This window comes from Physella acuta, unplaced genomic scaffold, assembly GCF_028476545.2.
Source record: "Physella acuta isolate Inbredline_101_S28 unplaced genomic scaffold, ASM2847654v3 ptg000488l, whole genome shotgun sequence".
Classification (NCBI taxonomy): Eukaryota; Metazoa; Mollusca; class Gastropoda; family Physidae; genus Physella; species Physella acuta.
The window spans coordinates 389915-413703 of NW_026732007.1; the positions used below are offsets into that span (position 1 = coordinate 389915).

The window sequence follows — 23789 nt, forward strand, 5'->3', positions numbered from 1 at the left end:
TTTTAGGAACAAAGTTTTTGGTGTGAAGCGTATATCTTAAATGACTTTATGTTTTAATCTTTTATAGGAATCTGTAGACTAACATATGAGGGGGAAGGCGCGGTTTTTTTACCAGGTGAAGCCATTTAATGGACACGCGAGAGATAGTATTCGAAATGCCCAGTATATAATTTTAAAATAATGCATTGGGTAATTACAATTAATATGGTTATAAAATCCTGTCCGTCTGTTTTTTTCGGACTTTACTAAAGATTGGATATATTTGAAGTTTTTAATATTTTCGGTAACTAAATAAAAATAAAAAAAAGCAAAAACGCATTTGGTTTGCACGTATAACGGCGACATAAACAATTGAATCCTGCTGTTCGATAGGCTGCCATAATTTTTATTGTACACATTGTAAGCGAAATAAAAAAGGAAAACTAGTTCATGATTATTTTTTTTTGTAAACAAATAGTTATCGATCACGGAGTTCCTGTATAGCAAATCAATATTAGTCCTACGAAAGTGAAACATCCGGTTAAATTTACGCTTTATAAAACTAAATAGAAATGCAGTCTTAAACTCAAAACATTTTTTCCCAAGTTCTCTTGAGTTTCAACTTTTATAGCATTGATTCTAAAAATGAATAATTTCTGAATTAATTTTAGGCTTACGTTTTTATTTGTTATTATTTTACGGTTGCTATGTTTGCTAAATCTAAAAAAAGCACGTTTTTATTCCATGTCAACAACATGATGGAGGGTTTCTTGTCAACTCGCTCGCCTCCATTAAGGTCATTTAAGAAATTTGTTTGGACTTCGCTTTGCCAATAGACATCGTTGTCTGAATTTTAGGTAATAGTTATGTGCAAGAAAAATATTTTTTAAACCCTTTCAAGCTAAGCAAAATCTTTTATTGATGTTTACATACAAAAGTTAAGGATTTAAGATTATGTACGAATGTCATTAGGGCATAGGGATCAGTTGTATTAGTTTCTATTTAGTTAGTAAGTGCTGAACTAGAGAATTAATTTTAAATCTAGGAAACTACTACAATACCGACACAGATAGAGTTGTAGTACTATTGTTTCCATTTCTGGTATTAAATCTGCTTAAATCCTGGGACACATCCACAGCTAATATTCTGCTGTATTTATTGCTAATGGTCTTTTCTATTAGACGTCAAGGATGGTACATTATAAAATGCGCAATTTAAAAACTATTCAATGGAAAATACGCAAATACTAACTAATTATACTAATACTCTTCAATTTTGCCATATTTTTTATAATATGCTTTATTATGCTACAGTATACATGTGGTGACTGTTTTTTTAAATTTAAAATTTAAGAAAACCAAAATGTTCTTACAACATTTTTTGTGCATTTTTTCCGTTGCGCATTTTTCCATTGTGCATCAATCGTCTCACTGTCCAGGACACAATGGAGATATAATGTAGTTAAAATAGTGTGCTTTTATATTATTGTTTGTATGCTTTAGTTCCATGTTACATCGAATGTATGCGTTTTGATCAGATTTGTATTTGTTAAGAAATTAGTAAAAAAAAAACAACATTAAAATACATCTTTGACATTTAGGTGTTGATTTGAGAATTACAGTTTAATGACGGCCAACACAATTAATTTTACGCGATTTTATACTCTGTATACACGCGTACTTCAACTTAATATGCATTTTAAAACTTTTATATTAGTTTTCTTTTTGCTTTTAGAATATCAATGCGGTAACGCTATAGAGTTTTAGTTTACTATTTTTATATCCTCATTCATACTAATGTAGTTCGCATTGCAATTAAACAGATAAAAGTACTAAATCAACAAGTGATCAGTTAGATACCAACATACTTTAAAATGGTAACATTTTCAGGTGTTAATATTTGTGCCAGGGTTTGTGGAGTGTGTGTGGACGTAGAGATTTCATATTAATATTGTTCACGTTAAATTTATATGTAAGCTTTACTTAAAGGCCAGTGCAGGGTCTGGTCATGCCGGCTAGTTAATAAGAAAAATCATAATTAACTATCGTCATTAAACGAATTTGATAATGTAGAAATGTATAAATACTTTAATTTCACAATTCACGTCATAATGTGAAATTAAATTAAAGTTACATTTAACATTATTAAGTTGCATTTTCCCTACAAGATTGACAATTCGATTTTAGTTATAGTTCCTTAAACCCAAGTTAAACCTTTCAATAGCTCCATGTAGCCATATAATACAGTATTCTTCAATAGCTTTATGCATACGGGATTATTAAATTCCACTGGTAAACCTATGGAGACTTTTGCATCCTTGTACACTTTAGTTATATCCATTACTCACACGCACTCTTCTGCTTCGTTTTACATTAAAAGGTTGGAATATATCCGTCATCATCCTGTATTTGGCATCATTGGAAAGCTACATTTCTCGTGTATTTGATGAGCATATTTTTAATCATCTTAAAAACAAGGAATTTCTTCCAACACAATTAAGTATTACGTGTAAAGTTTATATGCAACTTATAAGCCGTTTTACTCCCATTTCAGGCTGTTTTGACATGCATTTATTTACTTGATTCGTATGTCTGTGTGTCTGTCATGAATCGAAACTGCCCAGCGAAGTTTGGATCAATTCTAACTGACCGATTTGTTTCAAACTTAGCACGTAGAATCTAGCCCCGTTGGTAATCTGATCTTACATAATATCGGATGCTAAATTAATGTTAAATAATTAATAAAATGTTCCTATATAAAGTCATATTTACCGCGCTATTATACACGCATTTCTCATGGTCATGTTCCTTTCCTGTGCAATAGTGTTTAGTCATACAACTCTATTGTATCAAAAAAAAAAAATTAAAGTACTGAAATAAAATGCTAAATAAAAACGGTTTAATAACAAGTATAAATGTAATAAAAGGAGAAATAGGCTGTTGGAATGAAGGCTTTTGAGGTTTAGGATGTTAGGGTTCAGGTTGGTGGGGTTTAGGCTTTTGGGGTTTAAGCTGTTTAGAGTGATAGCTGTTAAATTGAAGGCTAATCGGTGAAGACTGAGGTGTGGGGGGTGAGGGGGGGGGGGGGGACAGCAGCTATGGAGACAGCGATTGCTGTAATTGCTGTTGGAGTATAATGTTGAAGATAGTGTATGAGACATATTAGGAAGGCAATGTTTAAGCTGATGACAATACAAAGTAAAAAATCAAATAAAAAGAACATTCTAGTTTAACAGAACGTATAAATTGTAAAATTATTTTAAAAAATACATATTTATGAAGGTATCTTTGTTTTAATGACTTACAGTGTATGTGTGATTATAATAAAATACACACGATAATGTTTAAATAATGATGTGTTCACTGAAAAATATGTTTTCATAGAATTTTTTTTTCTTTGGCGATGGAATTAGATCAATGTCGCTTATTCTCCTTAATTAGGTCATCTGTAGTCAAAAATTGAAGAAATAGCTGGTCAAACGATAAAGTTATATTATGTGTTTAGCCACAAGAAATAGTTGGTCAAACGTTAAAGTTATATTATGTGTTTAGCCACAGATAATTTCAATCGTTATTTGGGGTAATGTGTTTGATTACCTACGATAGTTCTCAATGAATGACGACTTTTATTTAATGACTTGTGACAGCAGACGACGGAATAAAACAAAACACTGCCAGAACCTCACAGCAGATTACCCGAACCAAGACACAGGCGCTACCACAGGCACCATATTTTTTATCTTAAACTTCATGCCCAGCTCGACAAAATTGATCTTGTCAAACAGTCCCGGCACGGACGTCAAAATATTTCCAAATGCTATAGGGTTTAATACACTAAACAAAGTCAGCTCGTTTTTATAGCACACAGCTCCACTCAGCCACCATTCAAAAGTCCAAAGACGAACTACCGGTGTTAACAGTACTGCGTTGTCAGAACCTCTTTTGACCGAGAGTAAAACCCCGCTTGAGAGTAAAAGAAACGTGTCTCTGTCTTTATGTATTGCCACAGGTTTAGCAGTTTGATCACCAACATTTAGTATTAGGGTTGAGGTTAGGGACTTTTTTTTAAGATTGTAAAAGTAGACTGGTAAACCGTCAGTTCGGTCATTGAAAAAATCATCATTATTAAACATCAAAATATCGTTTTCAAAAACACAGACGGGAATAAAGTCGATACCATAGTCTACTGTGACTGTTTTCAATAAATCTGGATCTGCTATGTGACTTCTGGTTGCAGCAGTGCGATACTTTTTGACGCAAATAATCTTGTTATTTACCCGTAATAAAGCGTTGAAACATGTGTCTTGACCGCACAATTCATACAATGTTGATACACTTTTGTTCTCGTCTAATAAGGTGCAACAGTATAAAAATTACATTCGTGCCTGGCAAAAGAACAATTTCTATAGTCGTCTGTGCACAAGAAGGCAAGTTTTGATCCCAGTGAGACAACAGACAAAAAGTATCTGTAGCTCCTTTTTACCTTCCCGAGCTTGATTTCACTGAACGTTCTGGAATCTAAATCGTAGAGGTGCAGACCTGAATTCAATCCAACCAACGCCAAGGCATTTTTTCTCTCGCTGCATTTTCGAAGGGGGGCCAAACATGCGCTCTCTAAAGGATACACCCCACACTTGTATTTTAAATGCCTCCTGTACTCCGTGATAGGCATCTCGGCATTGGATTATATAGGGGTTTTTCAGTAAACTCTGTAGGTAACTTTCTGTGGCTAAAGTAAGTTTGGCACAAGACATGAGTTTGGAGAGATAATTTGCTCTATCGCCTGTCTGGTTACATTTTCTGTTGTCAGCAGTGGTGTCATTATTCTTTACATCGCCGTGCTGGCCATGTTTTCTGAAGTTAATGTCAGGCTTGTCAGTTTCGTCAGCCTCAGCTACGGTTCCTGAGTCACAACTCTGACCAACCTTTATGACGCTATCCGACTGACCAGTACTTGTGACGTCACGAGAGTGACCCTCACTGTTCTGAAATTCAACATCCTTACACGGCGCTTCCTTATCGCTAGGGTCAGGTGTCATACAAGCACTTGGTCTGTATTTTCCGTGAGAAACCCAGACTAAAATGGACTCCAAAACTGAGTCCTCTGTCTTGACATTCAACTCCTCACTTTCAATACGTCTGTTTTAGCACTAAAGGAAAAGGAATATTCAGAAACTCTTTCATCCTAAATACAAGCTCGTAATTTTGCTTCATGAACGTTAACGACCCTTCTTTGACGTGGATGGAATTGAAATCGATAGCTTTTAAATAAAAGTGCCATAGATTATCAATTGATAAATTATCAATTATAAATTGTTCTATTTCTTTAAGATATATTGCTATGTCCAGACGGTTCGCTGCGTACCAGATGTCATCAATGTTATCAGTCGTCAGACCATGGACACGCTGGGTTATGAAATTTAACACAACAGCGAAAGTCTCACTTGTCATACCTTGTAGCTCCACCCTCCCTTCTTGTGTCTCCCTCATGTTGCTTCTAAACAAGGCGTCAAAGTAATTTGAAGTTGAACTCAGGATATCCCGGTGGATTTTAAATTCAGTGCCGTCAACCACGATGGTGAAATCACATGATGCGGTGTCTGGCGTAGATGTACAAGCCATGTTTAGAATTTGGTGTCTCTGCTATGAATTTCGTACAGCACTATCTCAGTATTAAAAATGGTGTGATGATCTCTCAGCATGCATCTGGAAATATATAAGTTTGTTAAGGTCATTATATAGTGAGGACGTGCCGGTGTGGTGGGACTGTAGAACTCACGACTGCTAACTATAAAGACTCGAGCTCGAATCCCTGGATTGAGTACGTACAACTCAGCTCTGATATAAACCTGCCGCACGTGAAGACAAGAAAATACAGTCGGACATTTGGCTGACCACACTATCTACTCAAATGTCGAGGTCATATTTTCTGCCCCATTGACTATTATGTTCTAAAATGGTAACTTGACTATTTATTTGCGATGTATAATATATTAATCTCAGCGTCGTTGTGAATTAAGTCAAGAATAGGATTAGGACTAGGAAAGTCATATCTGTTTAACAGGTACTTTTGATTCACTCTACGCTGAGTAGTAAAAGAATATAGTTGGAGAAGAGGTTCTCGTTGAGTTCTTAACTGGACTGATTCAAAGTCACTGTTTACAATTTACTTTTATTTTACTTTTAGATCTAGGGTTAGTGTTTACGATTGTAGGTTAATTTAGTGTTTGGGGTTACTATCAAAAGTAAGTTTAGGTATTGGTTGAAGTTATCTGTCTGTATTTCCTCTTATTTACAGATGGTGAAGTTTTTATTTTGTACCTAAATTTACATACTACAGATGAATTAGTGTTTATTACCTTCTTGTCAACTGCATGTAAACGTATAGTGCGATCGGCGGTAATTTAAACAGACGTGTCCCTTACATGGGACTGGTACCCAACAGAGCTGGGTAAACTCAGGGTACATTGTTTGGTCAGGTACACATCAGAGCTGGGTAAACTCAGGGGACATTGTATGGTCAGGTGCACATCAGAGTTGGGTAAACTCAGGGGACATTGTATGATCAAGTACACATCAGAGCTGGGTAAACTCAGGGGACATTGTATGGTCAGGTGCCCATCAGAGCTGGGTAAAATCAGGTACGTCCTACAGACTAGAGTCAAATATACGAACGTAGGAGTTTTGGGTTAGTTATCTAGCGCTCTTGGTGAAGGTGTATTTTGGTGGTAGAGGTTAGATCTCAAGATCTAGTCTATGTCCACTCAGCTCAGCTGGGTACCTGACTCACGTTAGGAAAACATTTGGCTGAGTATAGTCCTGACTACATTTTCCATTTGTTTGCCAAGGTGATCTTCTTTGTCTGCCCCATATATGTCTTGGACACACTCGAATAAACATAATGATGAATCTGGCGCTCTACGACCGTATCACGCAGTCCCATCATTGCAGGTATTATTAAAAATACTTAGACAACAAAAAACTGCTCACATATGTGAACAAAAAGTAAGAACATAACTTCTCTGTCATGGAACGATACAGAAAATTAATTTAAGATACAAATACGTTTTTTAAAAGCTATACATTTAGATGGTCTACCATAGAAATGAGAAATCATAAACGTGTAGTTCTGGTTTTATTATTATCTGATACATTATTCAACATTAGTGTTACCTTTAGGCTTTAGAACATTTATAAATATACAACTTTACAATTTTTAGCCAAATAATGTAAATAAATATAAGTTGTAGAAATAACATTGAAAATGTCGAATCCGTTCACTAAAAAAAAATAATTGATTTTGATCATTTAAAACCGCCACTAAGCAGGATCCAAATTGTTGGTGCGCAAAAGCGTAGATCATGAATGTCTTAATGTTAATGTTTTATAGAAAGCTGTATACTTACATAGGAGGTGATGAGGATTGGGGAAAGTCGCTGTATTTCACCAGGTGAAGCCATTTAATTTAGGTCCACAACACATTTAGGATATTTGTTTGGGCGTAGCTTTGCCAAGATACATTGCTGACTGTAATTAAGTCATAGTTATGTGCATTAAAATGCTTTTTAACCAGGTCATGCTAAGTAAAATCGTTTATTTATGTTTACCAAAAATGTTAGGAATTTAAAAATACGTATTAATAAGATAAGGGCCTACAGGTCAGTTGTATTTGTTTCAATTTCATTTAGTTTTTGTAGTGCTTAACTACAGATCTACTGTTTAATCTAGGCAAATACTGCAATGCCGACAGTAAAAAATTTTAAAGTATTCTTTCAATTTCTGGTATTAGCTCTATTTAAATCCAGGATCAAACCCACAGCTAATTTTTTGCTGAGTTTAGTGTGAATCATCTTTTGCATTTGGCGTAACGAACGATATCTAGAAAAATGTGCAATCTCAAAACTGCACAACAGAAAATTTCACAAATACAAACTAAATTATATTAATACAATTTAATGTTGTCATATTTCTTAAAAATAAGTTTTATTATGCTAAAGTTCAGTACAGTAGCTCTTTGTTTTTTTTTTATCGTTGCACATTATTCCGTTGCGCATCTTTCCCGTCACAATCCAGGACACACCGACACGCCACTTTAGTTGAAATATTGTGATTTTATCTTAATTTACGTAAGCTTTAGTTTCGAAATTAAATTAAAATGTATGCGTGTTGATTAGATTAACATTTTTGTACCTAGCATTAGGTAAGATACAGATACATAACATTATGATGGCGACTTGATCGCCAGCTAGGTAAGTATAACAATAATTAATTTTATTAAAGTTTTGAATTGCTGATGAAAACTTGCATAAAATACAAGCTTTTCATACAAGGTTTATTTAACTTGCTTCCTCGATCGATCGTCTGTCAGTCTACATCGAAACGCCGAGGGAAATTTCAGACACTTCTAACTGACAGATTTGTTTCAACGTTGGTACTTGGGTCAAGAAATAAATACAATGCAACGTGACATTAAATTTTAATTAATTGGTTGTCTTAATTACTTTTTTTTTAAAGTAGAAAATAAATTATACACTACAATTTAAATAACTTTTACACTACAATTTAAATAACTATGAAGAAAAGCGTGAGTCTCTTCCTACATATTAGTAAAGGTATCCAATATATACTAAAATGACCCACGCTTTTCTGTATAGTTATTTAAATTGTAGTGTAGGCCTATAATTTATTTTCTACTTTTCTGTGCATTATTCCATAAAACCTTGTTTTTAAAACGTTTTTTATGAATTTGTTTACAAGCTTTTACTTAACTTGTTTCTTCTGTTTGTCTTCTGTCTAAGAAAAATTATTTTAACAAGTCTAAAAAAAACGAAATCATAATATTAACAAATCTGCAAAAATCAAAATCGCGATTTTAACAAATCTGTAAAAATCAAAATCGTGATTTTAAAAAATCTGCAAAAATCGAAAACGTGATTTTAACAAATCTTCAAAAATCGAAATCGTCATTTTATCAAATCTGCAAACATCAAAATTGTAATTTTAACAAATCTGCAAAAAATTGAAATCGTGATTTTTAACAAATTTGAAATCGTATTTTGAAGAAATTCTTTTAAAAAATGTGGTTTCAACAAATCTGCAAAAATAAAAATCGTGATTTTAACAAGTCTTCAAAAAATCGAACCGTGATTTTGACAAATCTGCGAAAATCAATATATAACGATTTTAACAAACCTACAAAAAAATTTTAAAGTTTAACTGATTTAACTTTTACACCTACTTAACCCGAAAAAAAAATTAATTTTCATTAAGGTCTGTATGTCTGGGTTTTTTGTTAGCTTGCGTGTGTGTGGGGGGGGGGGGGGGATGTCTAATTGGATGTTTGTCTTTATTTACGTTAACACGATAACCTTATCGTTTCAGCTAGGTTTTCTTTAAACTTTTTTAGCGTTTTAGGTAATCGAAAGTGTCACTAAATTTACTCTCGGTTTCTTAAAGAAAATAACATTATTACAGTTTCAGTTAGATAGACGACATTTTATAAATAAGCAAAATAAGCAAATAAGCAAAAAAGCCTATACATTAGGTTATGTCAAAGTTCAGGTAACTGGAAGTAGTATTTAATTTTATTTTAGATTTTCTAAAAAACCACAATGCGTTTTTTTACTATCTTCGTGGAAACTTAACAGGAACATTTCGAACATCGATTAGCTTTAAATTCTTTTTATTTTTCTACACGATTCTTTTCTATTTAAAAATTTAAATATAAAAAAATGATTTAAAAATATGTATATAGCCCGATATTAATGGTGGTGTAACTTTCCACTTAGTGTTAAATAATGATATACGAATAGAGTTCAGGGGAGATCACTCACGCTTTATTCCTAATCTTCTAAAATACATTTATGTACTCTTACTTTATATGCTGTCATAATCAAAACATACTTTAATTTTTATTACTTTATTCTGGATGGAATAATCAAAGCAAGAACGGCGTAAAGAAGCTGAAATTCCGAGGGCGGGGTGCTAAATAGGAAAGTCCCATGAACTAAATCATGACGGTAACTCATCTCTTTTATTTCTAAATTGTGCAGTTATAGAGCATTTCATCATTTATAATACTGTTTGATACACACGAAACGCAAGAACATTTCTTCACAGACATCAACCACGTTTTAAAAGTTGTCCTACACCAGACGGAGAGGATTGAGAAACTTGGGGCAGGTAAAGTGAGTGGCGGATGCTAGTGTTAAGGCTTTTGTGGTGAAGGCTGTTGGGGTGAAGGCTGTTGGAGTAAAGGCTGTTGGGGTGAAGGTTGTTGGAGTGAAGGCTGTTGGGGTGAAGGTTGTTGGGGTGAAGGCTGTTGGGGTGAAGGTTGTTGGATGTTGGAGTGAAGGTAGTTGGGGTGAAGGTTGTTGGGGTGAAGGCTGTTGGGGTGAAGGTTGTTGGGGTGAAGGTTGTTCGAGTGAAGGTTGTTCGAGTGAAGGTTGTTGGAGTGAAGGTTGTTGGAGTGAAGGTTGTTGTGGTTAAGGTTGTTGGAGTGAAGGTTGTTGGGGTGAAGGTTGTTGTGGTAAAGTTTGTTGTGGTGAAGGTTTTGGGGTGGAGGCTGTTGGGGTGAAGGATGTTGGGGTGAATGTTGTTTGGGTGAAGGTTGTTCAAGTGAAGGTTGTTCGAGTGAAGGTTGTTGGAGTGAAGGCTGTTATTGTGAAGGCTGTTGGGATGAAGGTTGTTGGTGAATGTTGTTGGGGTGAAGGCTGTTAAACCAAAGTCTGTTGGGTTGGGCTGTTGGAGTAAATACTGTTGGGGTGACAGCTGTTGGGGTGACAGTTATTGCTGTTAAAGTATTGTTTGGAATTGCGTAATAGAGGACCACGTGGGGAATCAATAGATGCATTTGTGTTTATGCATGTCACATTAAAATGAAAATAGTAAAAATTAATTGTAGGGTTGTATGTAAAAATATAAAATCGTCGTTTAGATAGACATTTTTAAAATTTTTATTTATTTTAATAGCCGACTGCGGTAATGTGATAATCACAATAAAAGACACAAGATAATGTGTAAATAGTGATGTATACACGTAGAACGTTATAATAGAACTTGCTGGTCTTCCTTGAGATGGAAGTTGATCAAGGTAGCTGATTGTACAGAAGGGTCCTCTATAGCCTGTACATCGAAGAAATAGAATATTATAGTTGGTCAAAAGTTGACGTTATCTGATGCGCTGAACTACAATTAATGTCACTCTTTTGTTTTGGCATATTGTGATGGACGACATACGTTGATTTTCATTGACTGACGACTGTTATTTAAAAGAATTGTAACAGCAGACGATGGCACATCTGAAGCACTGCTAAAACCTCATCGCTGACTACCTGAACCAAGACACCGGCGCTATCACAGGAACCATATTTTTGGTCCAAATCTCTTCATCAAGCTCGACGACATTGATCTTGTCAAACAGTCCCGGCACGGACGTTAAATGTGGCAAATTGCTTTCTTTACTAAACAAATTTAGCTCGTTCTTATAACAGACAGCTCCACTCAGCCACCATTCAAAAGTCCAAAGACGAACTACCGGTGTGAATTTTACGGCCTTGTCAGAACCTCTCTTTACTGATAGTAAAAATCCGTTTGAAAGTAAAAGGAACGTTTCTTTTTCTATATGTATTGTGAAAGCCTTCACAAAATCTCCACCAGCATTGGGTATTATTGTTGTGGTTAGAAGTCTCGTTTCCAGATTGTACAATTTGACTGGTAGATGCATCGAAGACGATTCGAGGGGAAACATCAAAATGTCATTTTCAAAAGTACAAAGTGGTACACAAGCACGACTTATGTTTAGTACCACCGTGTTCATCAATTCTGGATCCACTATGCTACTTCGGGTTGCGGCGTAGCGATCATTTGTTTTGACGCAAACAATCTTTTTATTTACACGGAATAAAGTAAAGAGATAATTGTGTTTTCCACATAACTCATACAATATAGAGACAGTTTTGTTCTCTTTTAACACAAGAACAGTTACGAGGCGGCATTTATGATTGGTGAAAGGGCAGTTTCTTAAGTGCCTTTCACATATGAAACATACTTTTGACCCAAGTGAAACAACAGACTTTATTTTACTGTATCTTCCCTTAATATATTCCAGATTGATATTACTATAACGTCTGTTCTCCAAATCGTAGAGGTGCAGACATCCTGAAATAGATTCAACAAACACCAGGACAGTTCTCTTTTCACAGAATTTTCTAAGAGGTGTCAGTGTGGCGCTCTCTAATGGATACACACCTAACTTGTATTTTAGGGCTTCTTTTACTCCATGATATGCATCTGGGCATTCGTATATATCAGGGTTTTGGAGTAAACTCCGAAGGTACCTAGCGGTAACTAAAGTAATTTTTGCACTAGACATGAGTTTGGCAAGATACTTTGCACGGTCGCCTGTCCGGCTACATTTTGTGACGTCACCAATAAGGTCCTCATTTTTGACGTCATCGTGCTGGTCATGTTTTCCGAAGTTATTGCCAGGCTTGTCAGTTGCTATTTTGCCAGCCCCAGCTACGGTTAATGAGTCACAAATCTGGCCAACAGAAGAAGTGACGTCACGAGAGTGATCCTCACTGTTCAGGAGTTCATCATCCTTACACGCGATTTTCTTTTTGCTGCGTTCACGTGTCATACAAGCACCTTGTTGGTATTTTCCGTGTGAAACCCACGTTAAAATTGACTCCAGAACTGCGTCCTCGGTTTTTACATTCAACTCCTCACATTTGATGCAAGATAATACTAATTCAAAAGGTTAATTCAGAAACTCTTTCATCCTGAATAAATGCTCGTAATTTTGCTTAATGAACATTTGCGACCCTACTTTGACAATTGTGGAATTGTAATCGACAGCTTTTAAATAAAAGTGCCATAGATTATCAATTGATAATTTATTGATGACAAAATGTTCTATTTCTTTAAGATATATTGAAATATCCAGACGATTGGCTGCATCCCAGATGTCATCAATGTTGTCAGTCGTCAGACCATGGACACGCTGGTGGATGAAATTTAAAACAACAGCGAAAGTCTCACTTGTCATACCCTGTAGCTCCACCCTCCCTTCTTTGGCCTCCTTCATGTTGCTTCTAAACAAGGCGTCGAAGTATGCGGAAGTTGAACTCAGGATTTCCCGTTGGCTTTTAAACTCGGTACCGTCAACTATGATGGTGAAATCACATGAAGCGGCGTTCATCGTAGGCGAACAAGCCATTTTTAAGTTTGTTGATGTTTATCTCAGTTGTAAAAGTGGCGCGATGATCTCTGAGTGTACATCTGGAAATATATGTTTGTTAAGGTTTAGTGAAAGCCTGTCGGTGTGGTGGGATGGTGGAACTCATGTCAGCTAACTCTAAAGACTCGAGCTCGAATCCCTGAATTAAGTCCGTACAATGGCCCTGAGTCCACCCTGCTCAGTTAGAAACCTGACTCACGTAAAGAAAAAGATGATTGGACATAGCGCTGGATACACTAACTACTCAAAATGTTACATCATCCGCGTAATAGAATGCCAACTTCTGAACGGTAACTTAACTACTTCTTTGTGATTGAATACCTTTATTAATCTCAGTGTCAATTTGAATAATATCAACGCTAGGATTAGGAACAGGAGAGTCATATTTGTTTAACGGATACATTGTGTTCACTCTATGCTGAGTAATGACAGAATATAAGCTTCTCATATTGTTTTTTTTTTGTACTACTTAAATGTAACTGCTACTATTATATTTTAATTTTACTTTCAGGATTATCGTTAGATAATGATTAAATTAGTATTTAACGTTACCTTCAAAGGTAAGTTTAGTAAAGGGTTGACGTTACCTGTCTGTATTTTGTATTACTTACAGGTAGTAATTTCATTTCGTTCCTGATGTTTCATACGGTTTACAACGGCATATGAAGGTAAAGTACCATGCACAACAGTCCCTTTCGTGAGACCAATACCCATCAGAGCTGGGTGAACTCAGGAAACATTCTATGGTTAGGTGGTGATCAGAGCTGGAGGAACTCAGTGACTTCCTACAAAGGCTTACATCTTAACTTGATAATTTCGGGTACTCTCGTGGATGTGGCTTGGTCTGATGGTAGAACTTATGACGTGTAACCTGAAAGTTAGAAAAACAAATGCGTCTAGGCATAGTGAACACACGGACACGGCTTTAGATGTCAAGTGCTCTATGCAACATAAAAGACGAACAACTAAAATGGGTTAGAAAACAAAAATAATTTTAATGAAACATCGGCTTGTTAAAACTAAAAGAGATTAATACTATATACATTATCTACACAACACAGACTATTCTAAATACAAATACTTACGCTAGTACGAGTTGAACACAAGCTAAGATACAGTGGCTATCTAACAGTAGAGAAATAACCCATACTGGCCTTCTAGGAGAACTGGACTAAACTGGGATAATCACACATATTCTCACACACCTTACAGAAAACAGGTACAAAACGAAACTACACAACTTACAGTACAGTTAAAAACTATAGATCTATACACTATCAATAAACACAGACTATTCTAAATATAAATACATAAACAAACAAAAATTCTGAAAAGACGTTCCAGATATAATTAAGTGGAAAGAAAGCTATAAATCTATATTGTCCATTACATGGTTGAGAAATCATAAAGCTGCAGGGCTAGGTTTTATTATTATCTGATAGATTAAACATAAATATTACCTTTAGATTTTAGAACATTGTAAGTGTAAAAATTTTAGAGCCAAATAATGTAAATAAATAATAGTTGAAGTTGCCTTAAAAATGTGCCATCCGTTCATTTAAAAAAAAATGTTTGCGTTGTCTTTCATAATCGCGACTAAGCTGACATTTTTAGAAACCAAATTCTTGGTGCGAAAAAGCGTAGATCTTAAATAACTTTATTTTTTTATAGGAATTTGTAGACTTACATATGAGGGGGGAGGCTTGGTGAAGACATTTAATGGACGCGGGCGAGAAAATATTCGAGAGGTCATTAAATATTTTTAAAAGCATGCAAGACGTAGTTACAATTAATATGGTTATAAAATCCTGTCTGTCTGGTTTTATTTGGACTTTACTAAGGATTAGTTGTATTGGATGTTTTTAATATTTTCGGTAACTATATAAACATTAAAAAAAAGCAAAAACAATTTGGTTTTCACGTGTAATGGCGACATAAACAATGGTATCCTGCTATTCGATAGGCTGCCATATTTTTTATTGTACACATTGTAAGCGAAAACAAATAGGAAAACTAGGTCATGTGGTTTGAATTTGCAATGGTATTTAAAAATTATATAAATTATAACAGATAGTTATCGATCACGGAGTTCCTGTATAGCCAATCAATATTTGTCTTACGAGAGTGAAACATCCGGTTAAATTTACTTTTTATGAAAATAAATAGAAAAATGAAAATGAAAAATGTCTGAATTAATTTTAGGCTTACGTTTTTATTTATTATTTTTATGGTTGCTTTGTTTGCTAAATCTAAAAAAGCACGTTTTTATTCCATGTCAACAACATGAAGGAAGGATTCTCGTCTACTCGCTCGCCTCCATTAAGTTCCTCAACACATTTAAGAAATTCGTTTGGACATCACTTTGCCAATAGACATCGTTGTCTGATTATTAGACGTCAAGGATGGTACATTAGAAAATTCGCAATTTAAAAACTATTCAATGGAAATTACGCAAAAACTAACTAATTATACTAATACACTTTAATTTTGCCATATTTCGTGCTAATATGTTGTTTTTTTTTGCTACAGTATACATGTGGTGACTGTTTTTTTAAATGTAAAATATAAGAAAACCAAAATGTCCTTACAACTTTTTGTGCGCATTTTCCGTTGCGCATTTTTCCATTGTGCATCAATCGTCTCACTGTCCAGGACACAATGGAGATATAATGTAGTGCTTTTATATTATTGTTTGTATCCTTTAGTTCGATTTTATATCAAATGTATGTGTGTTGAACAGATTTATATTTGTTAAGAAATTTGTAAAAAAACCTATTAAAATACATCTTTGACATTAGGTGTTGATTTGAGAATGATAGTTTAATGACAGCCAACACAATTAATTTGACGCGATTTTATAATCTGTATAAATGACCAACTCAACTTAATATGCATTTTAAAACTTTTATAATAGTTTTCTTTTTGCTTTTAGAATATCGATGCGGTAACGCTTTATAGTCTTTCTTTATTATTGTTATATCCTAATTCATACTAATATATTTCGCATTGCAATTAAACAGATAAAAGTGCTAAATAAACAAGTGATCAGTTAGATACCAACATACTTTAAAATGGTACAATTTTCAGGTGTTAATAATTGTACCAGGATTTGTCGAGTGTGTGTGGGGTCGTAGATATTTCACATTAATATTTTTCACGTAAAATTTGTTTGTAAGTTTTATTTAAAGGCCAGTGCAGGGCATGTTTGTGCCGGCTAGTTAATAAGAAAAAAATCATAATTAACTATCGTCACTAAACGAATTTGATAATGTAGAAATGTATAAATACTTAAATTTCATGATTCACGTCTGATTGTGAAATTAAATTAAAGTTACATTCAACATTATTAAGCCCCATTTTCCCTACATGATTGACTATTCGCTTTTAGTTACAGTTCCTTAAACCTAAGCTAAACCTTTCAATAGCTCCATATACCCATATTATACAGTTTTCTTCAATAGATTCATGCATACGTAATTATTAACGTTCACTGGCATATCAATGAAGAATGTTCCTACCTTTTACAGTTATATCCATAACACACCCAGGCGTCGAAGTATGTCGAAGTTGAACGCAGGATTTCCTGTTGACTTTTAAATTCAGTGCCGTCAAACACGATGGTGAAGTCACATAATGCATCCTTCGTCTTAGGCGTACAATTCATGTTTAGACTTTGAGGATGCATGCGAGAAGATATTCTTTGTGTCCTTGTGTGGATCTTTCAGTATAAAAAGATTTCGATGATCTCTTAGTTTACATCGGGAAATAAAAGTTTTTAAAGTGCATTGAGGGCATGATGGTTAGGTTGGAATGTAGAACTCACGACTGCTAATTCAAAAGTTTCGAGCTCGAATCCCTAGATTATCTGTACAATGTAAGTGAGCACCCAGCTCTGATAAAAATCTGACTCACGTAAAGATAAGAAAAGATTATTGGACTTAGTGCTGACCACAAGAACTACTCAAATGTTACATCATTATTGGACAGCCAGCTTGTAAAGGGTAACTTTACTACTAAAAAGTGATAGATTAAATATGTTTATCTAAGTATCGTTGTGAATGATATCAAGGCAAGGATTAGGACTAAATGAACCATATATGTATAATTCGTTTTACTCTACGTTGCGTAATAGCATAATATAGTTGGAGAAGAAGTTCTCATAATGTTCTTATCGTGATAAATTAAGTCTCACCGCTAGTATTAGATTTTAATTCTACTTAATGTCTATGGTTGCTAAGATATCTCGGTTATATTAGTCATTAAGGTTACTATCAAAGGTATGTTAAGGTTTTGGATTGAAGTTATCTGTCTTCTTGTATTATTATTTACATATATTTTAGGTTTTGTATTGAAGTTATCCGTCTTTATTTATTATTATTTACATATAGTTAATTTTTCATTGTGTAACTACACTTCCATACGGCAAATAAAGTACTGTTTATCTTTTTCTTGTCAACTGCATATGAAAGTATAGTTCAATCAGCATTACTCTTGACTTTTATGTCACTTACGTGAGACTGTCACCCATCATAGCTGGGTGAACTCAGGGACTTTCTATTGTTAGGCATCCATTAGAGCTTGGTGAACTCATGGGGTATTCTATGGTTAGGTACCTATCAGAGCTGGATGAACTCAGGTGACATTCTATAGTTAATTACACATCCGAGCTGGGTTAACTAATCTACTGATTAGATTCAAATATACTAACGTAGGAATTTTCGGGTTATCTATCTAGCACTTTCGGGGACGGCTTAGTCTGTTGGTAGAGCTTACTATTGCTTACACCAAAGTATCGGGTTTGGATCTCGGGCTCTATGAGTCGTCCAACCTCAGATTGGCATAGAGCTGACTATATCATCCCCAATTATGCCAACGTAAATAGACCTGATGAACTCTACTTTATCTGCCCAATCTATGTCTTGGACACGAACGGCAAAAGATAATGATGAATCTGGCGCCTAACCACCCAACCACACAGCCCCATTATTTAAGTGTATTATTAAAAATGCTAAGACAACATTGAGACTGCTCACACATGCAACCATTAAGTGAGAACATAAGGACTCAACCATAGAGCGATACTGAAACGACGTTTCGGATATAAATAAGTCTTTAAAAAGCTATAAATGTAGAATGTTTATCATAAAAATTAGAAATCCAAAGGATGTTAGGTGTAAGGCTTGGGTTTATCATTATCTCATATATCATTCAACATTAATATTACCTTTAGACTTTAGAACATTTATAAACATAAAACTTCACAATTCCCCAGCCAAATAACGTAAGTAAATATCACTTTCGAAACAACAACTAAATTGCCCCATCCGTTAATTTAAAAAAAAAAATTGCGTATGATTATTTATAACCGCGACTATGCAGACGTTTTTAGGAAACAAATTCCTGGTGCGAAGAAGCGTAAATCTTGAATATCTTAATGTTAATTTTTTTACAAGTAGCTGTAAACTTACGTAGGAGGTGTGCGGGTGGGAAGAGGGGAGGGGGGGGGTTCTCTTTACCATGTGAAGCTATTTAGTTAAAGTACTCATTTAGGATATTTAGGATATTCGTTTGAGCGTCGCTTTGCCAATAATACATAGCTGAATGTAGTTCAAATCATAGTTATTTGCAAGAAAAATATTTTTTAAACCAGATCATGCTAAATAAAATCGTATATTGATATTTATGTAAAATTTAGGGATATAAAAATATGTAAAAATATGATTAGGGCCTAGGGGTCAGTTGAATTAGTTTCCATTTAGTATGTTTGTGCTGAACTAGAGAAGCACTTTAAAACGTAGGTAAATACTGCAATACCTACGCCGATACAATTGTAGTAGTATCGTTTTCATTTGTGGTATTGACTCTACTTAAATCCAGATGCACTTCCACATCAAATCATTTGCTGTGTTTAAAGTCACCTACGCTAGACCGAAAGGTTTGAGAATCTATGAGCAAGATAAATGCGGGTAATGTTTTTATACAGGTCGTGGGATAATGGCAGTGTAGGTGGTAGCTGTTGGAGTTAGCATCTGGGGTTAAATGATTTTGAGTTAAGGCTGAAGGGGTGAAGCTGTTGAGATTGTAGCTGTTGGGGTAAAGGCTGTTTGGATAAAAGGTGGTGGGGGGTGACGGCTATTACTGCTGTTGGAGAATTGTGTTGAACGCAGTATAGAAATCAACAAGGGAAGACAATACATGCACTTTTGTCACATTAAAAATGAATTTAAAAATTAAAAAAAAACAACATTTAAAGTTAATCAGAGATTTCATTTTTATTTCATTTTAATGACCGACAGCATAAATATGATAATCTAAAATACACAGGGTAATGTGTAAATTGTGATGTAAATTCACGTAAGAAAAATTAAAATAGAAACAGCTGGTAATCTGTGTGATGGAGTTTGTTGAATGTCATTAATCACAATCTTTTTTTTTGCATTTTATGTTTGACTATCTACGATGGTTTTCATTGGCTGACGACTTTTATTTAAAAGAATGGTGATAGCCGAGGATGGGACATTAAAAGCACTGCCAAAACCTCACTCAAACCAAGACAAGGGAGCCATCACAGGAACCATCTTTGATGTCCACATCACCTCCGTAAAATCGACGACATTGATCTTGTCAAAAAGTCCCGGCACTGACGACAAAATTGTCCAATTTGACACATGGCTTGTTGTACAAAACAAAGTCAGCTCGTTTTTATAGCAAACAGCTCCGTTTAGATACAATTCAAAAGTATTCCAAAGTTGAACCACCGGTATGAATTTGACTGCGTTGTCAGAACCTCTCTTGACCGATACTAAATCTCCGCTTGAGAATAAAAGAAACGTTTCTTTGTTTTTGTGTATGGCCACAGACATAAAACGTCGTCTTCCCAAACATTGTATGTGATTTGCTGTTTGAGTTTTAGTTTCAACGTTGTAAGTGTTGACTGGTAAATAGTTAGTTTGGTTAATGAGATGGTCTCTGAAATCAATCCACAAAATATCGTTTTCTAAAACAAAGGCTGAAAACATATTGATACGGGTGTTTAATATGACTGCCTTGAATATGTCGGGATCAAATATGCGACTTCTGGTTACAGCATAGCGATCATTTGTTTCGACGCAAAAAATTTTGTTCTTTACAATAAATAAATATAAGAGCAAACCGTCTTTACCGCACTTTTCATACAATTTTACTAACTTTTTATTTTCTTCTAACAAAAGGACAGTTGAAAGGCGGCATTTATGATTGGCGAAAGGACAATTTCTTAAGTACTTTTCACATACGAAGCAAAGTGTCGACCCCAGCGATACTACAAACACAACCCTTCTGTATCGTCCCTTGAAGTTCTCGAGCTTGATTTTACTGAATGTTTTGCTCTCCAAATCGTAGAGGTGCAAACCGAAATCCATTCCAACAAACGCCAAGGCATTTCTCTTTCCGCTGTTAGTTCGAAGAGGTGTCAATGTGGCGCTCTCTAAAGGATACACCCCACACTTGTATTTCAGTGCTTCTTGTATTCCGTGATAGGCATCTGGGCATTGGATTATATACGGGTTTGTGAGTAAACTCCTTAGGTAACTGACTGTAGCTAAAGTAAGTTTGGCACTCGACATGAGTTCGGCGAGATAATTTAATCGATCGCATGCCAGGCTACATTCTGTGACGTCACCAGTGTGTTCTTCATTTTTGAAGTTACCGTGCTGACCATGTTGTCTGAAGTTAATGTCAGGCTTGTCAGTTTCGTCAGCCTCAGCTACGGTTCGTGTGTCACAATTCTGACCAAACTTTCTGACGCTTTCCGACTGACCAGTACTTGTGACGTCACGAGAGTGACCCTCACTGGTCTGAAATTCAACATCCTTACACACCGCTCCCGTATCGCTAGGGTCAGGTGATATACAAGCACCTGGTCTGTACTTTCCGTGAGAAACCCAGACTAAAATGGACTCCAAAACTGAGTCCTCTGTCTTGACATTCAACTCCTCACTTTCGATACATGAAAGCACTAAAGGAAAAGGAAAATTCAGAAACTCTTTCATCCTAAATACAAGCTCGTAATTTTGCTTCATGAACGTTAACGACCCTTCTTTGGTGTGGATGGAATTGAAATCGATAGCTTTTAAATAAAAGTGCCATAGATTATCAATTGATAAATTATCAATTATAAATTGCTCTATTACTTTAAGATATATTGCTATATCCAGACGATTCGCTGCATCCCAGATGTCATCAATGTTATCAGCCGTCAGACCATGGACACGCTGGTGGATGAAATTTAACACAACAGCAAAAGTCTCACTTGTCATACCCTGTAGCTCCACCCTCCCTTCTTGTGTCTCCCTCATGTTGCTTCTAAACAAGGCGTCGAAGTAATTTGAAGCTGAACTTAGGATTTCCCGGTGGCTTATAAATTCAGTGCCGTCAACCACGATGGTGAAATCACATGATGCGGTGTCTGGCGTAGATGTACAAGCCATGTTTAGAATTTGGTGGTGTCTCTGCTATTAATTTCGTACAGCACTATCTCAGTATTAAAAATGTTGTGATGATCTCTCAGCATGCATCTGGAAATATATAAGTTTGTTTTAAGGTCATTATATAGTAAGGACATGCCGGTGTGGTGGGACTGTAGAGCTCACGTCTGCTAACTCTAAAGACACGAGCTCAAATCCCTGGATTGAGTACGTACAACTCAGCTCTGATATAAACCTGTCGCACGTGAAGAAAAGAAAATACAGTCGGACATTTGGCTGACCACACGATCTACTCAAATGTCGAGGTCACATTTTCTGCCCCATTGACTGTTATGTTCTAAATGGTAACTTTACTTTTTATTTGCTATGTATAATATATTTATCTCAGTGTCGTTGTGAATTAAGTCAAGGCTAGGATTACGACTAGGAAAGTCATTTCTGTATAGCAGGTACTTTTGATTCACTCTACGCTGAGTAGTAAAAGAATATAGTTGGAGAAGAGGTTCTCGTTGAGTTCTTAACTGGACTGATTCAAAGTCACCGTTTACAATTTACTTTTATTTAAATAGGATTAGTGTTTACGATTGTAGGTTAATTTAGTGTTTGGGGTTACTATCAAAAGTAAGTTTAGGTATGGGTTGAAGTTATCTGTCTGTATTTCCTATTATTTACAGATAGTGAAGTTTCCATTTTGTACCTAAATTTACATAATGCAGATGAATTAGTGTTTATTATATTCTTGTCAACTGCATGTAAACGTATAGTGCGATCGGCAGTAATTTAAACAGACGTGTTTCTTACATGGGACTGGTACCCAACAGAGCTGGGTAAACTCAGGGGACATTGTTTGGTCAGGTACACATCAGAGTTGGGTAAACTCAGGGGACATTGTATGGTCAGGTGCACATCAGAGCTGGGTAAACTCAGGGGACATTGTATGGTCAGGTGCATATCAGAGTTGGGTAAACTCAGGGGACATTTTATGGTCAGGTGCACATCAGAGCTGGGTAAACTTAGGGGACATTGTATGGTCAGGTGCACATCAGAGCTGGGTAAACTCAGGGGACATTGTATGGTTAGATTCCCATTAGAGCTGGGTAAACTCAGGGGACATTGTATGGTTAGGTACCCATTAGAGCTGGGTAAACTCAGGGACGTCATACAGACTATAGTCAAATAAACGAACGTAGGAGTTTTGTGTTAGCTATCTAGCGATCCTGTTAAAGGTGTAGTTTGGAGGTAGAGCCTAGATCTCAGACTTAAGTCTATGTCCACTCAGCTCAGATATATACCTGCCTCACGTTAGGGAAACCTATTCGGCGGAAAATAGTCCTGACTACAGTTTTCATTTGTTTGCCAAGGTTATCTACTTTATCTGCCCCATATAAATAAACCTGATTAACTATACTTGATCTGCCCCATATATGTCTTGGACTCGGTCGGTAAAAGATAATAATGAATCTGGCGCTCTACCACCAAATCACGCAGTCCTATTTTTGCATGTGTGATTAAAAATATTTAGACAACATCGAGACTGCTTAAATATGCAAACCTTAAGTAAGAACAAAATTACTCAGTCATGAAACGATACTGTAAGACATTTCTTTTATAAAAAAAAAGTGTTTAAAAAGGTAAAAAAATTAGATCGTCCATCATAGAAATGAGAAATCCTAAAGGTGTAGGGCTTGGTTTTATTATTTTCTGATATATTATTCAAAATTAGTATTACCTTTAGACTTTTAGAACATTTATAAATATAAAAACTTTACAATTTCAGAGCCACGTAATGTAAGTAAATATCAGCTGTGGAAATAACATTGAAAATGTCAAATCCGTTCATTAAAAAAATAAAATTGCGAATGGTCATTTATAACAGCAACTAAGCAGTATCCAAAATCTTGGTGCGCAAAAGTGTAGATCGTGAATGTCTTAATGTTTAAATGTTTTTTCATAGGAAGCTGTAGACTTACATGGGGGAGGGCGCTGTATTTCACCAGGTGAAGACATTTAATTCACGTCCTCAACAAGTTTAGGATATTTGTTTGGGCTTTGCTTTGCCAAGATACATCGCTGACTGCAACTAAGTCATAGTTATGTGCAAGAAAA

At 35.4% G+C, this 23789-nt stretch overlaps 1 protein-coding gene and 1 long non-coding RNA gene across 2 annotated transcripts; both read right to left on the minus strand.

Annotated features, from left to right (window-relative positions):
• Window positions 1–12936: 12936 nt before the first annotated feature.
• LOC131944302 (uncharacterized) lies at window positions 12937–14770 on the minus strand. Its single transcript, XR_009387006.1, has 3 exons — window positions 14679–14770; window positions 13830–14089; window positions 12937–13259 (listed from the first exon to the last, which is right to left on the minus strand). It is a non-coding gene; the product is annotated as an uncharacterized LOC131944302 (long non-coding RNA).
• A 4751-nt stretch (window positions 14771–19521) lies between these two features.
• On the minus strand, window positions 19522–23480 carry LOC131944304 (uncharacterized). Its single transcript, XM_059304857.1, has 2 exons — window positions 23413–23480; window positions 19522–21773 (listed from the first exon to the last, which is right to left on the minus strand). Exon 2 carries the CDS (start codon window positions 21684–21686, stop codon window positions 19758–19760), a length of 1929 nt encoding a protein of 642 aa, XP_059160840.1. The 5' UTR covers window positions 21687–21773; window positions 23413–23480; the 3' UTR covers window positions 19522–19757.
• Between the last annotated feature and the right edge of the window lie 309 nt (window positions 23481–23789).

Bases quoted from the DNA above. Each gene is read 5' to 3' on its own strand.
- LOC131944304 (XM_059304857.1), bottom strand. From the start codon at position 21,686: ATGGCTTGTACATCTACGCCAGACACCGCATCATGTGATTTCACCATC.